Source organism: Myxocyprinus asiaticus, chromosome 21, assembly GCF_019703515.2.
Source record: "Myxocyprinus asiaticus isolate MX2 ecotype Aquarium Trade chromosome 21, UBuf_Myxa_2, whole genome shotgun sequence".
Lineage (NCBI taxonomy): Eukaryota > Metazoa > Chordata > Actinopteri > Cypriniformes > Catostomidae > Myxocyprinus > Myxocyprinus asiaticus.
The window spans coordinates 31582877-31597084 of NC_059364.1; the positions used below are offsets into that span (position 1 = coordinate 31582877).

The 14208-nt window shown below is 39.3% G+C and overlaps 1 protein-coding gene across 1 annotated transcript in view; it reads left to right on the forward strand.

Annotated features, from left to right (window-relative positions):
- Positions 1 to 14208, forward strand: part of LOC127411853 (attractin-like) — an 86387-nt gene that overhangs the window by 56283 nt on the left and 15896 nt on the right. The window contains exon 26 of the mRNA XM_051647685.1: positions 654 to 732. Coding sequence (XP_051503645.1) covers positions 654 to 732 — 79 coding nt within the window. The remainder of the gene's footprint in view (positions 1 to 653; positions 733 to 14208) is intronic.

Consider the following 14208-nt stretch of genomic DNA (forward strand, 5'->3'; position numbering starts at 1 on the left):
TTTTTCACTTTGTCAGACACATTCCCACACACCCACAGTCAAAATTACACTGTGTGGCTTGTTATAGCTCTTATTGATTCACATAGCATGAGGATGATAAAATAGGACAAGCACTGAGATCGGGTCATGCTGTATGCTTAAGACACACATGTGATACATATACTTGGGAGCACACACACACATAAGATAGATACACCCACCCATGGCTGTGGTTGGCCAGGGTTCCTAATCATTAGTTATGTCAGCACAGCCATGATGAATTGCACTCTTTAAAGCCTTGATGTATATGTGTGGGTGAAGTATTCCCAAGACTCATAGTGAATGTTTTTCAGCTCTGCACACCTGCCGTTATTAAGTATAAACATGCACCTTCACATTTCTGATGTTCTCGCATTCACACAGCAGAGTTCTCCTATACCTGAGAGCTGCATTCATGAGCATTGGCCCTGTTATGAGGATACAGACACTCCTGATCTTTAGCACACCTGAAGATGTGGAGCTACCTGTAATCCATTAAATATGAGCAGCCCTGTGTGTGTGTGCTTAAGATATGACTTGGAATGGTTTATTGGAACATGATTGTTTAAGGGGATGTTCCAAAAAACTCAAATATTGTTTTCTTCCTTTCCATTTCTTGTTCTATCTGTGCGCAGTTGTTTCCTGTCCTTGCTTCTGGTGGCAGCAGTTGTATGGAAGATCAAACAGAGCTGCTGGGCGTCACGGCGAAGAGAGGTTAGCACTGCAGCATCTCCCTCCTTGTTAGCAAGTCACAGTCATTGTCATGACGAGTTTTAATGACTTCCCAAGCCACATGATGGTCTGCTCCACTTTGAACCAATCCTTTTAATGTCACACTAGTATCTCAGAAAGTTGGCAATCACTTGTTAGTGGTCGACTGAAGTGTTTTTTAATGTCCAATGCAGATATCTAGAGAGCAGGCTGATTGATTGGCCAATACTATGCCGAAATATACTTAATGCAATTTAATGATGACAAATGAGTTGAACACAAAATTGCTGAAATCAAATGAATACTTAAGTGACTCAATATTTACTCAATTTATTACTCCTTGTTGACACTGTCAAGTGATTGAAATTGCATTTGGAAAACATTTGTAAACAAAACTTGGAGTGTTAAAAGGTTTTCAGTTGATTCTGGAGCAGACACAAGGGCTGGCACCCCTGTTAATTAGCCACACAGGCATAATTATTGGCTGACAATCTCAAAATGGACAGCTATCTGCCTATTAATTGGTCTTGCCGCTATATCAGTCTATCACTCATTTCCACAGTCAGAAAGATCATTGAATATATGCAAAGGTTTTCCACTCTTTGTTTATGGAAATTCATGTTACACCAGAGGTTCAGGAATAGTCGAATCATAATAGTCATAAATGAATGTCATTTTTTTCTGTTTAATTGTAGTTCCAGATAAGCTTTGTGTCAGTTAATAACTAAATATACCATAAATGTTCTTTCAACAATTTGTTGATTGTCAACAATCAGTTGGTGGTTTACGTCGCATGCTGGTCAGTTTTATTTTTTACATTTTTTTAAGTGATGTAATTAAGCTGTATGGCCCCTGATTTTATGGCCTCTACAGAGACTTGAAGAGGTTTGATTTTGAAAGGTTTCAAGAGACCAATTTAAGCCACAGAGGGGTGTTTTATAAGGGCTAATCTGAGTGTCCTTTAAAAGACCCTCTACCATCTGGCCTACTGAAGTGCTTTCATCGCCACCCCCCCCCCCCCCCCCAAAAAAAAGTAGGGACACTTTCCTTCCTCTCTGTCACACAACAATCAAACACATTCATATGCATACATACACATCAGCTTCTATCTCACTTCTGACCCTTTAGCTTCAGTCATGACCTGTACTAATGATCATCTCCTTTGCAACCAAATATAGAGGGATAATTTAAGGCTAACATAACCCAGCAAACAGACTGAAGTGGTCTTCCATTTCACTCCACATACGCATGAAGTAACTTAATGATGCGAATAATGAGTCTCAATTATTATACGGAGTTCTTTCAGTGATACTCTGAACAAGTTTCTAAGGCCTGGTGGTGCCTTAATGGTTAAGGGTCTGAGCTTCTAAACTAAAGTTTAATTTCAAGTTCATAAAATCCCAAATGCCTTACACTCAACTTTTGTGGTTTCCTTGAAGCATTGAAGGGATACAGAGTTCACAAATATCTTTGACCATATTGACAAGTTAAAATTGAATGAGATATCTTGTACCTGCAATGTGCCCATATTTATGTTTAACAAGATTCATGTTATGAAATGGGGCACTCATACTGTATGTAACCTATAGTACATATGATACTTACTCTGTGTAACTTAAATATGTAACCTAGAGTATTTTTTATTTTTTTTTTTAGATATATGGCAGTACATAGACATGTCTATTGTTGGCAGTGATCATTTTCATCTTATAAGATTCTTGTTTAACTTTTTTTCATATGGGACTGACACTGAAGCAGTGTGTAAATAGAGTCAGAGCTCTTGAGGGGACCCTAACCCTTACACCACATTACCTGTTAGTAATATGTTAAAAACTGTTCAGCATGGGAATAGTTGAGTAACCCAAGAATTTGAACAAACAAAAATTAAGAGAGATTTATTTTTTCTTACATGACTAAATCTATTTGAGATTACTGATTAAGAGTTACATAAATGAAAACAGTGGCATACTGTATGTCGAGGCAAAAATTAACACTTTTATACATTTATTTTTTATGAAACAAATCATTTCTAAAACAGTTAGTAGGAATTGGCTATTTTATGAATAGGGGCCGGTCCTTTGATACGTCCCGCCCAAATTCTGCTTTAGTAGGAATTATGTCGACAGAGCAAACGTGAAAACACAATGCAGAGGCAGAAATCGAAATCTGCAGTATATCAATTGTCAGTTGCGCATTGTCATGTCTGTTTCCTTTTTCCATTGTGTACTTTGTAATAGTTTTTGTACTCAACTTGAATATTTTTTGTATACATTTTATTTTTCATATTTTATATATCCTTTTATATAATATAAAACATCCTGTGTTTGAAGACCAGCATCCTGTTTGAATATTTGAAGGAAAAAAAAAAACATCTCAGGGTCGCTCTGATGTCGGAACTATAATTGCAAATCAGAAATGACCTTTTCTCAAAGCGCTCTCTGTGACGTTTGTGTGTGTGTGTGTACACAAGTAATAACTCAGAATTCCTCCGGAGGTGCTCTGCAAGAGTTTCCAGGTAAATCTTTCTCTGATAAATATCACAAGCCTCGTGGGGAGAGAGCATATTGTGACCTAAAAATCAGAGATGCAGGTTATCAGTTTTTCAGGGACTATCCTCTGTAATTGTTAGATATGCAAATGAGGGCCTCTCAGCAGAGATGAGCTGATGTGACTGCTGATTATTTTCTTTAATCATGCCAGTGTACGTAATTCGAAATGCATCCCTTTGAAATGTCTTTTTAGTCGAACTTGGTTAGTATTTAGAAGAAGACCATACCTGTGCATTTAGTGATGTGCGTGGTGAATCTGGGATATGCAAGACTTTACTGTTGAATTTAAGAAAATGTTTGATTTTTGTCTGTGCATATGGTGATAGTGTGTGAAGATATTGAAAATCTGACATCTTTATTTTTTATTGTTCATTTATGGCCCTATGAAATTAATGTTACTCTTTATTGATGAGAATTAATTTTGATCAGTATTCTTTTGAAGAGATTTGAAGAGATGTCTTGACGGCAGTCTTTATCCTTGTGGCTATGCTGCTGGTTAAGACTGGATTTTTGGTGAGACAATCACATTTTTTATCTTTGGATGATGGTACTGATTTTGAGTCATTGTGGGTCAAAATATTTCTTGTAGGTGCAGGAACAATAACAGAAAATGTCAGAAACATGAAAAGGTAAAAAATAAATATTAGAGTAGTTGGTATTTGCAGCATTACACTTTTTTTGTAAAAAAAAAAAAAAACTTTTGTCAACTTTTCTCAACATTTTATTTAATGTTCATTTATGGCCCTGTGAAATTAACATTATTCATTATTCACACACACACTGTTTTTCTTACAAATGCACACAAAGATTAATAAGATTAAGATTTGCAATGACCGTAAGCTCCTCTTCAGTCAACTTCGTCCCTTTTTGTGACGCACATACACACACACACATTTTATCGATGAGCCCATGAATTAAACTGATAGAGAGTGGCTTTTGAATTAGCTGTAGTGGGAAAGGCTGTCGATATTCTTTGTATATGTGTGCGCTATATTGAGGTGATCTGATGCTTTGTGTGTGTGTGCGTGTGTCTCTTTTACTCTTAGAACCACTCAAATACATGTCTTGCTGTCTTAGGTCCCAATTTTTTAATAGATGTAGATTTTTTTTTTTTGTGTGTGTGTGTTTTTGAAAGGGTCATATCATCAGGAATCACATTTTCTTTGATCCTTTGAGATAAGAGTTCGCTGTGTTATGAAAACATGCTTTGAGTTTCCAAAGGTATTGGACGGGAGGGCGTTAAGCATAACAATTAACTTACGATAAGATGGCTGAACATCAAAATGTTTGAGGAAACAAAAGCAAAAGAGGTTTGGTCCACTTTGCTGAATATCAATCATGGGACAAAAGTATGAACATGTAAACATGATGAAACCATTTTCAAATCAAAGATTCTGGTGTTTTATTCAAACTTTTGAGAATAAGGTGAAAGCAATCATTTCCACCAAAACCAGGACTGCTTAAAGACCAAATATAAATTCACACTTCTATTTCCTTTCATTCCAGACCACCAGAGGCAGTCCTGAAAGCGGTGGAAAACTCTTGTGCTTGCACTTTGACCGATAATCGAATTAGAAAGTTGTCACCCCGTGACACATAACGTGTCTTTAGCTATAAAAACTCCTGAACATGTCAGCTCAATCTTTTCTTCATTCTCGCTTGACGGAATCGATCGTGACGATATTTTGTGCAGTTCGTTTTTGAAGAGTGCTTCATCTGATGTCTGTGTGTTTCGTCAATGTGATTACTTATTGGATTATGAGCGGTTTTCTCTGAAGCGCAGCTAGCAACTGTGAAGAGCGATTTATGAGCGGTTTTCTCCGGGATTCGCTGCTTGCAATCCGGAAGCGCTGTTTACGAGCATTTTCTCTGGGAAGCACCCGCGAGACAGTCTCACACTTCTGTAAGGTTTTAAACTTATGGTTGCCTGTAAGTTTGTATACCTTTTGTAAATGCATACACTCTTAAGCCCTGGTTGCCTAGGTTTAATGCAGGATCATCGTTTGTTTCTCGCTGGACGTGAAACTTACGTGAGTGTCGTTAGCGAGCGCTGGATTTAAACTCATTGGATTGCTTTTAGGGGAGTATTGAAGAGGCTCTTAGGGAAGCTCACAGCGGCAACAGCAGTGGTGCCACTGAGATTGATATGGCTGATACCATTCCAGTGCTGGCTCATTCAGAAGCAGCTGTGTCTAATGCGGGACAAATACGCAAGGGTCAAAATCACACAGTGTTGCATTCAGGCCTTGGCTCCATGGTCACGGAAGCAGTTCTGGAATTGACTGCAGTGTTTCTCACTCCGTTTTCAGATGGTGCTCAGGGACAAACATGTCTTGGTGCACACGGACAACATGGCAACGGGTTTTTTACATCAATCATCAGGGGGACACAAGGTCATGTAGCGCACTTCAAGTAGCTAGTTCAACAATCTGCTGATATGGGCTCAAGCAAACCTTCTTTCCATTCGAGTGGTTTACCTGCCCAGTCGACTCAACCTTGCCACGGACGCACTCTCACACTACACCCGGAGATGGTGCAGATGATATGATGGATTTATGGGACCACAGTAGTCGATGTTTTCACAGACAGTCAGACAACTCACTGCCCTCGTTGGTTCTCTCTGATGGATGAGCCAGGATCACTGGGTCTGGATGCACTGGCTCACGATTGGTCGGACGTAACATTGTATGCTACCACCCATTACCACTGATTTGGAGAACCCTGTGCCGTGTGCAAACTGCGGCCACCGTCTGCTGTTAGTTGCTCCTCAATGGCTTGCAAGGCCATTGTTTCATACCCTCCTGGCCTCCGGACCTCTCTTGGAGTGTTCACAGGGGACCTGGGACACTTTTGAATGCTCGTGCAGCATCTACATGAAAACTGTATGCTAGTAAGTGGAAGGTGTTCTATTACTTGTGCACCGACTATGCCGCTGATCCACTACACTGTTCTGTAGGACGAATTTTAGATATTTTGCAAGATCTTTTGGAGCTTGGGCGTACTGCGTCTACACTCAAGGTGTAGGTAGCAGCTTTGGCAGCCAACTGTTCTGAGGTGAGTGGTGTCTCACTTAGGTCTGACCGGTTAGTTGTGGCCTTTTTAAGAGGGGCTAATCGTCTGTGCCATCCACGTGGTGTGCAAAGCCCAACTCTGGTGATCAATTCCTTGTGTCAGGCACCATTTGAGCCTATAATGGACTCTGATGTTAAATGGCTGTCTTTTAAGACTGCATTCCTCTTGGCCATTACAACAGCGAAGTGTGTGAGTGAGCACCACGCATTATCATTTGAGTGCTCCCTGTTTGTGCTGGGGGCCTGATTTGAATACATTTTCACTGTGGCCCAATCCAGTATTTTTACCCAAGACATTGTCTCCACAATTTATGAATCAGCCCATTGTGTTGGCTGCTCTGCCTGCTCTCAGGCTGACAGGCGGGTTGAGCTAAGTCCAGTTTGGTCTTTGAAGGTTTACATTGACAGGACAGCAGCCTGGCACAAGACTGACCAATTGTTTGTTTGCTTTAGTGATGCACGCAAAGGGATTGCACTCTCCAAAGCAGAGAATAGTGCACTGAATGACACAGGTAATTTCTCATGTATACGAGTCTTCAGGGCATCCTGTCCCCTCATCTATTCACTTTACTTTACACGTGCTCTCGCAACATCTTGGGCAGTGCTCAGAGGGGTATCACTCTCTGAAATTTGTGCAGCAGCAACATGGGCTTCAGCTTGCTCTTGTTCTAGTTTCTACAGACTGAATTCCCTGCCAGCAGTGTGTGCTGTGGTGCTCTCTACCTGCACCGATGCATCGCAAGGGGATTCCTCGTGACTGCGAAGGTATTCGACTTCCACTAGTGCTTTCAGTACTGCCTCTGGCTGTCTGAAATGAAAGGAAATAGAACGCAGGTTACATATGTAACTGTGGTTCTGTGACTGAGTGGAAGACCGCCAAAGTCTCTGGTCACTCGGAATTCGTGAGAATGATCTAGAGATCGAGCCGACTTGTTCAGGGGTTTTTATAGATAAAGACACATCATGTGTCATGGGTGACAACTTTCTAATTCTATTCTCAGTCAAACCGCAAGCGCAAGAGTTTTCCACTAGTGCTTTCAGTACAAGTAGAGTGTAGAGGTCTTCCACTCAGTCACAGAACCACAGTTACATGCGTAACCAGCAATATTTAGTCTTAAAAGTAATTTTTGGCTGTTAATGCAAGTTAAACTCTGTTGATGGTGTTTGTGGGCATAATGTTGATTACCACAGAAAACACTTTCTCATCCCTCTTTTTCTAAAGAAAAAAAAACTGTTCAGTAAAGCATATAATTATAGTTAACGTGTTGAAGACACAACATTTAACTACACACTGTTTCAACACTGTGTTATCCTTTACCATGATCAGACAAATGGGAAGACACGATACAAACAGCTAACAAACATGTTCCCTGCGGTCCATTCTTACGAGTGATTCCGATCTCCTCACAGTGTTTTGTGTAAAAGTTTGCTCATGTCTGGGCTAGAAACCGCTGTCACATCTCTGTGTGTGTGTGTGTGTGTGTGTGTGTGTGTGTGTGTGTGTGTGTGTGTGTGTGTGTGTGTGTGGTGGTGGTTGTTGTTGTTGCTGTTTTTTTTTTTTTTTTTAATTATCTGCTGTAATGCGATCTCACCATGGATCCCCTCATGTCTTTTCCGCAAGTGCTGTTACTCGCATGTAATTTTGAATTCTCTGCTGAAATGTGAGCTCATGCATGAGGCAGGGCCATGATTTGGATGGAAGCGTTCCTTCTCATGAATAATGTGTAGAAAGGCTCAGACGCGAATGACGTCCTACTACCAATCACAACTCATTTACGCATATACCTCATATTTTATGACGTTGTTTCGAGTTTTGTTTGAACGCCCCCTTAGGTGTCATTTATGTGTGGGACAGGTGGGTGGAACATGTCACTACAACTTTTTGCTTTGGCTAATTTTTGTCCCTGCAACTTTTTTAAATAGCTTTCATCAGGTAAGTGTCTAATCCAGAAGAAATATTGCCAGTTCTTAAGCAGGAGTTTCCATTTAATTTTTGTGTGTTATAAGTGGCGATCCGGCGCTGGAATGTGTTGTTTTGAGTGTTCTGATGAGTGCTCGTTGTGGCTGTTATTAGTGACGTTGAATGACTAATCTGTTCTCTCGTGCACAACGATGCGTACTCTACTCGCTCCTCTGTTTCTCTTGTCTAGTTAAATCGCAAAGCAAAATGCAAACAGACATGTCCCGATTAATGATACACATGAAATCTTGGTTTATTAAAATAAAAAGTTATACTAGGATTTGGAAAAGAAAATCTTTGTACTAGAGGTGAAAACTTTACAATGAGTATTTAACTATTGACTAACAAAATCCCAGGACCAACAGTTGCAGATATAGTGATAAAGTTATCAAATCAATTATGTGAGAGCGCTTGAATTTGGTAATCAAGAACGACTATTTACCAAAACAGTAAAAGATTATTTGAAAATATCTGTTAATAACCTAATTAATAATCATGAGTGTCACAGCCAGCACCAACCTGGCAATAAAAAGGTTTGAGCAGAAGCTGTAGTTCTGGCATGGTAACTGCTTGTTAGGCAGCAGGTGGTCTCTGCTGTTTGTAGAGATTTATTTTTCTAGTTTATAATCTATTGTAGCCCCTTGCAAACAGTGCTTTTGCTTGGTTTCTTTGTACTTTCCTGAACAAAGCCAAAAGTCTGGCTGGGGTTTGTCTTGTTTTGGTGGTTGTCCTCATACCCTCTCAAAACCCTACTCCTCTCAGTGCTGATGTAAGCCAGAGTTTCTTTTAAGGTTTATTTAGCTGTGGTTTAGTTTGGGGTGCCATTTTCTTACTAGCTTGAGATTCATTATCAATTCAGTCTGTTTTATGAGCTCTTTCGTCCTCATTTTAGACTAGTCACTGTAGTCAAAACACATCTCAGTTGGTTCACCTCTGCACTAATGTTTTATCCATCTTGACACATTTCACGTTTCGCCTGTGTGAGATTATTAAGAGAAGCATTACATGATCTGAGCTCCTTGGAGGCAAACATCCCCTATCATACTGAAACAGTCATCCTGTATTTTGTTCTGTCTCTGCTTCTGCTTAAGAACATGAGCAAAATGAGTATCTTTTTATAATTAGAAAGTTTGACTTGGGGAGGCATGATTGAATATCTCATGATTATGGCTTGGTATTAGGAATGATAACCTTCTAATTCAGTTGAATGGTAGTGTAAGTCTCACAAGCTTTATGTACTCATAACACAGTAAAGCCCTTTGCACACCAAACGAGAATTTTCGTTTCGTGATTTAACATTTTGAATCGAAACAATTGTTTTACACGGTGCTGGGGTAAAATTGTGTCGATTAGCACCACCTATTGTAAAGGCGTGAATGTACTAACGGTGATCATTTGCCTCACTTTTAATGTGAAAGGGCCATTCATCTGCAGTTTGTTTCGTATAATCACATCGTGTTTGGTGTGCAAAGGCCTTAAAATCTAGGATATACTTTAATATGTTTTTCCGCATGCTGTTCCGTCTCGTGCATGGTCGAGCAATCAGCCTTTTAAAGTACACTGATCAGCCACAACATTAAAACCTGCCAAATATTGTGTAGGTCCCCCTCATGCCGCCAAAACAGCGCCAACCAACATGAGATGCTATTCTTCTCACCAGAATTGTACGGAGTGGTTATCTGAGTTACCGTAGACTTTGTCAGTTGGAACCAGTCTGGCCATTCTCTGTTGACCTCTCTCATCAACAAGGCATTTCCGTCCACAGAACTGCCGCTCACTGGATGTTTTTTGCTTTTGGCACCATTCGGAGTAAATTCCAGAGACTGTTGTGTGTGTGTAAATCCCAGGAGATCAGCAGTTACAGAAATACTCAAACCAGCCCATCTGGCACCAACAATCATCCATGCAATTATCTAATCAGCCGATCATATGGCAGCTGTGCAGTGCATAAAATCTGCAGATATGTGTCTGGAGCTTCAGTTAATGTTCACATCAACCATCAGAATGGGGAAAAAATTTGATCACAGTGATTTGGACCGTGGCATGATTGTTGGTGCCAGACGGGCTTGTTTGAGTATTTCAGATATGCAGACTGCGAAGGGCACCAACTCCAAGTCGTGAAGTGCACGCTTGGTTTAGCCATGGCGAAGCAAACACTGTCAGAGTATTTTAGAATGGTGTTCAAGAGCTGTTAATGAAACAACATGAAAATCATTCAGTTCCAATTTTTTTTTTTTTTTTTTTTTTTTTTCTTTTTTTATTATAATGGAACCAGTTCTGAAAGAGAACCGATTTTCGGTTCCTAACTCTAGGGACCAGTGTCTCATCCGCTTTTTGCCACGTTTTCACTCGGTCAGCCTATCCTCTTTCTCCATCTCTCCCTCAATCTCCCTGTTTTCTCCATGTCTTTCACACTTCCTTCAAAAGACTGAGGGTAGAAGCTTGCATCAGCTAGGGATACGGGCATGTAGGAATTCAGCTTTGTGTGTTTGGACAACTGCTCTCTTGTGCAGTAGCCAAGTTCTTTGGTGATGCTCTAAACACCTTTTAATTGGAGGTCAGATTCATCCACTGTAATATCCTCTTGCTTTCTCACATATACAATCTCAGTTGTGTAGTTGAGCAAAGAAAGAATTGACATTTGTGTGCCTCAGAGAATGGACAAACACACAGTCTGTGTGTAACGCAGTGTAACACTGTGTAATAGATGACTTGACACTAAAAACAATGATTTCAGCATATGGTCCAAATTAACTAATTTTAACAATCTGTTGAAGCAGAGAATTGGATTCCTAGAAATGGTGTTGCCCTGGCATTAAAATATTGCTCTAATGGATCTAGTCTTTATAGATCTCTGTGCCACCATGAAGGCATCGGGTTATTACAGCATAACAATTTGAGAAAAACCAGTAGGACTCGTTGGCACAAGTTTCCTTATCCACTCATGGCCATCAAGAGCAGCTGCAGCTTCAGACTGATTTAAGATGACAAGTAACGTGGGCATGCCAGATTTCTTCAGAGCTACATCAATCGCACAGAAATGCCTCGGTTACCAAGAACATTCAAGTCCTTATAGTTCATGCAGAGCTTGTTGATATTCCCTTATCTAACCGATTCAATTTTCCTCAGTGTGTGATTGCATTTTGTTTTGATGAAACAAATGCCTTTTTACACCTTGCTAGACCTAATAGAATTGTTGACCTGTTTCAACAGTAGTAAATACTAACCAGATTTGCATTTCCTGAAGGAATAGTGAAAGAATAGTGTTAAGCTTTCTGGTAAGCTTAGGTTTTAGGCTTTGATGCTGTGTATATGAAATGCTGCATCAGAGCCGCTTTGTTATTATCACAACACTCAACATGGGCTTTGAATTTGGGTATGTTGAATTTAGGCAGGAATACAAAATATAACCAAGAGCTTAAGAGGTTATAATGTTTACATAAAGCACCCCTAAAGGCGCAGTCACATTTAGCTTTGCACAGCGAAATTCCGTGGGCGTTGAAGGCGTGGGCAGATGGAAAATGCGAAACACATTGTCAAGCAGCCACTTTTTAATGCTATACTTTGTGAGAGTGATGTTAAAAAGAAACTAACGCTAAAATTATATTGAATATATATTATGAATATTCAGTGTAGCTGTGTACGAAGCACCGCCCCACACAGAGGTCACTGCCAAACCAAGCAACAATTCTTCTCCACCGGAAGTCCATAGTGTGAAATTCACGATTGCGTTGTTTCCTATTAACGGTATGTTTCCACTTGAGCAAGTTGAGCGAGCGTTTTCAGTTAATTACTATGGAAGCCCAGTGCCGTGCTCGCGAGGTAGACTGTGGGATTGACCGCAGCACGGAGCAAGCTGTTCCCTAGAATTGTGAGCGGCTTTCAGTGGATTTCTTCTGCGGCAGTGGAAATGCAGCCTAACCGTTAAAAAAAATTAGCTCAAAGCCGCTCACTACGTCAGAGAGCTGCCACATCGTCTTCACAATGGCATACTTCCCATACTACTTTTACTGCTTCTGCTGCATCAGTCTATGGCAGTAGTAAGAGCAGTTTGTAGTGTGTCATTTCGAACTTAGTCTGTGATTGTTTTCAGTTAACGGTCAATATAATCATCAAATATATATGTGCGATTACAGTCAGAAAGATGCAAACTTTAATACGGAATGTCCAAAGTAAAAAAAAACTGTGTACATTTATTATACTTTTTTATCCAGCCACAGTATTGCAACAGTAAATGCGTGCAATCGTTATTTGGAGTCGTATTCGTATTATTAAAGCACTGATTCCAGCAGAAACTTCAGCCGTATCTGCATGTTGAAGCGCTTATGACAGACGTAACTGCTTTAAGCTCGCAGTGATTGGCTGGTGCCCTGCGTTTTTCGTTCATCATTTGCATAAAGCCAGGAATTTTAAGGTTTTTTTTTGTTTTTGTTTTTTTACGCTCTCGACTGCCCTCAACACGCGTGGCGCTTGACTTCCATAGGATTTAATTGAAAACAATCGTTCACCTTCGCTCGCAACACGCAAGTGGGAACGTACAGTGAGATGACTATTTTGCTCGCAAAATTTCACTGTGCAAAGGTAAATGTGACCGCCGTAAGACTGAAATGATCTACAAAACAATGTTTCATAGGCGTCTGTGCATTTAGCAGTTCGGGCTAAATGAATTCGCCATGTTTAGTACTTACTATAGGGTTAGGGTCTTAAACCTTGCAAGCATTGTAATTATTGAGTACTCACCTGTAGGTACCCCTAAATGCACTAACATGTGAGTTGATATTTACCTAAATGCTTCTTGGCCTAATTGTTTTCATGACTCATGATTTTTTTTTTTTTTTTTTTTTGAGTAAATCCTCATGTCAATGTTATTTGGTGTTCACGGGAGATACATTTTTTGAAGGTGTGATGCATTTTTGAATTGTGATCTCAAGTGAGTCTAAAAATGAACTCTTAGTGTATGTATTCGTTTTTTAGGGTCATATACACAAATATCAGGGCTCCCACAGTAATTGGAAAAACTGGAAAAATCTGGGAATTTTTAATATTGTGATTTCAAGGGCTGAAAAGTAATGGAAATGATCAAAACCTTAAAAGGTCATAAGTCATATGAATTTCTATAGGTAATATACATTTTTCTAGTTATGTTCTAAAATATTTAAACTACAAATTGATCTTTGTGAGGGCAATCTCTCTAAAAATGTTAAAAAATTTGACCATTTGACAATAAGGTTGTGTTCCTTAACATGAATGAACAATACTTTTACAGCACTTATTAACCTTGGTTAATGTTAATTTCAACTTGTACTAATATTTGTAACAATAAAAATTCACATTCACTTTAGTTAAAGTAGGAACTAACATGAACTAACAATTAACAATTCTATATTTATAAATAAACATTAACCAAGTTTACTTAATGCTGTAAAAAATATTGTTTATTGTTACAGGGTTTACACAAGGTTCTTAATGCTTAAAGTGCTTGAATTTAGCTTTTAGAATTAAGAACTGAAATACCTGGAAAATCAGCATGTTTTGTTGAAAAGTGCTTAAAAATAAAACTGAACATTTCTATACTTTTGGCATGCCAGATAAACACACAAATTTTCACATACCTTTGATTATATGCGCAATATCCCAAGCAGACAGCGTATATATTTAAACCGCCCAAAATTGGAAGGGGCCATCTGACCGACATGAAAGCATCCGACCACAGCTTGTTTGTTTTTTACGTGATGTGTGGGGCGGGTAAAAAACAAAACGAGCTGTACGAACCAAATTTTGCATTGCTTTTAAATTTTACAAATTATTTTGAACAGTGACACCTCTGTTTTGTTTTGTATATGCATTATAATATAGGCAAACTCATCACTATAATTTATATATTATAATGATATATGCT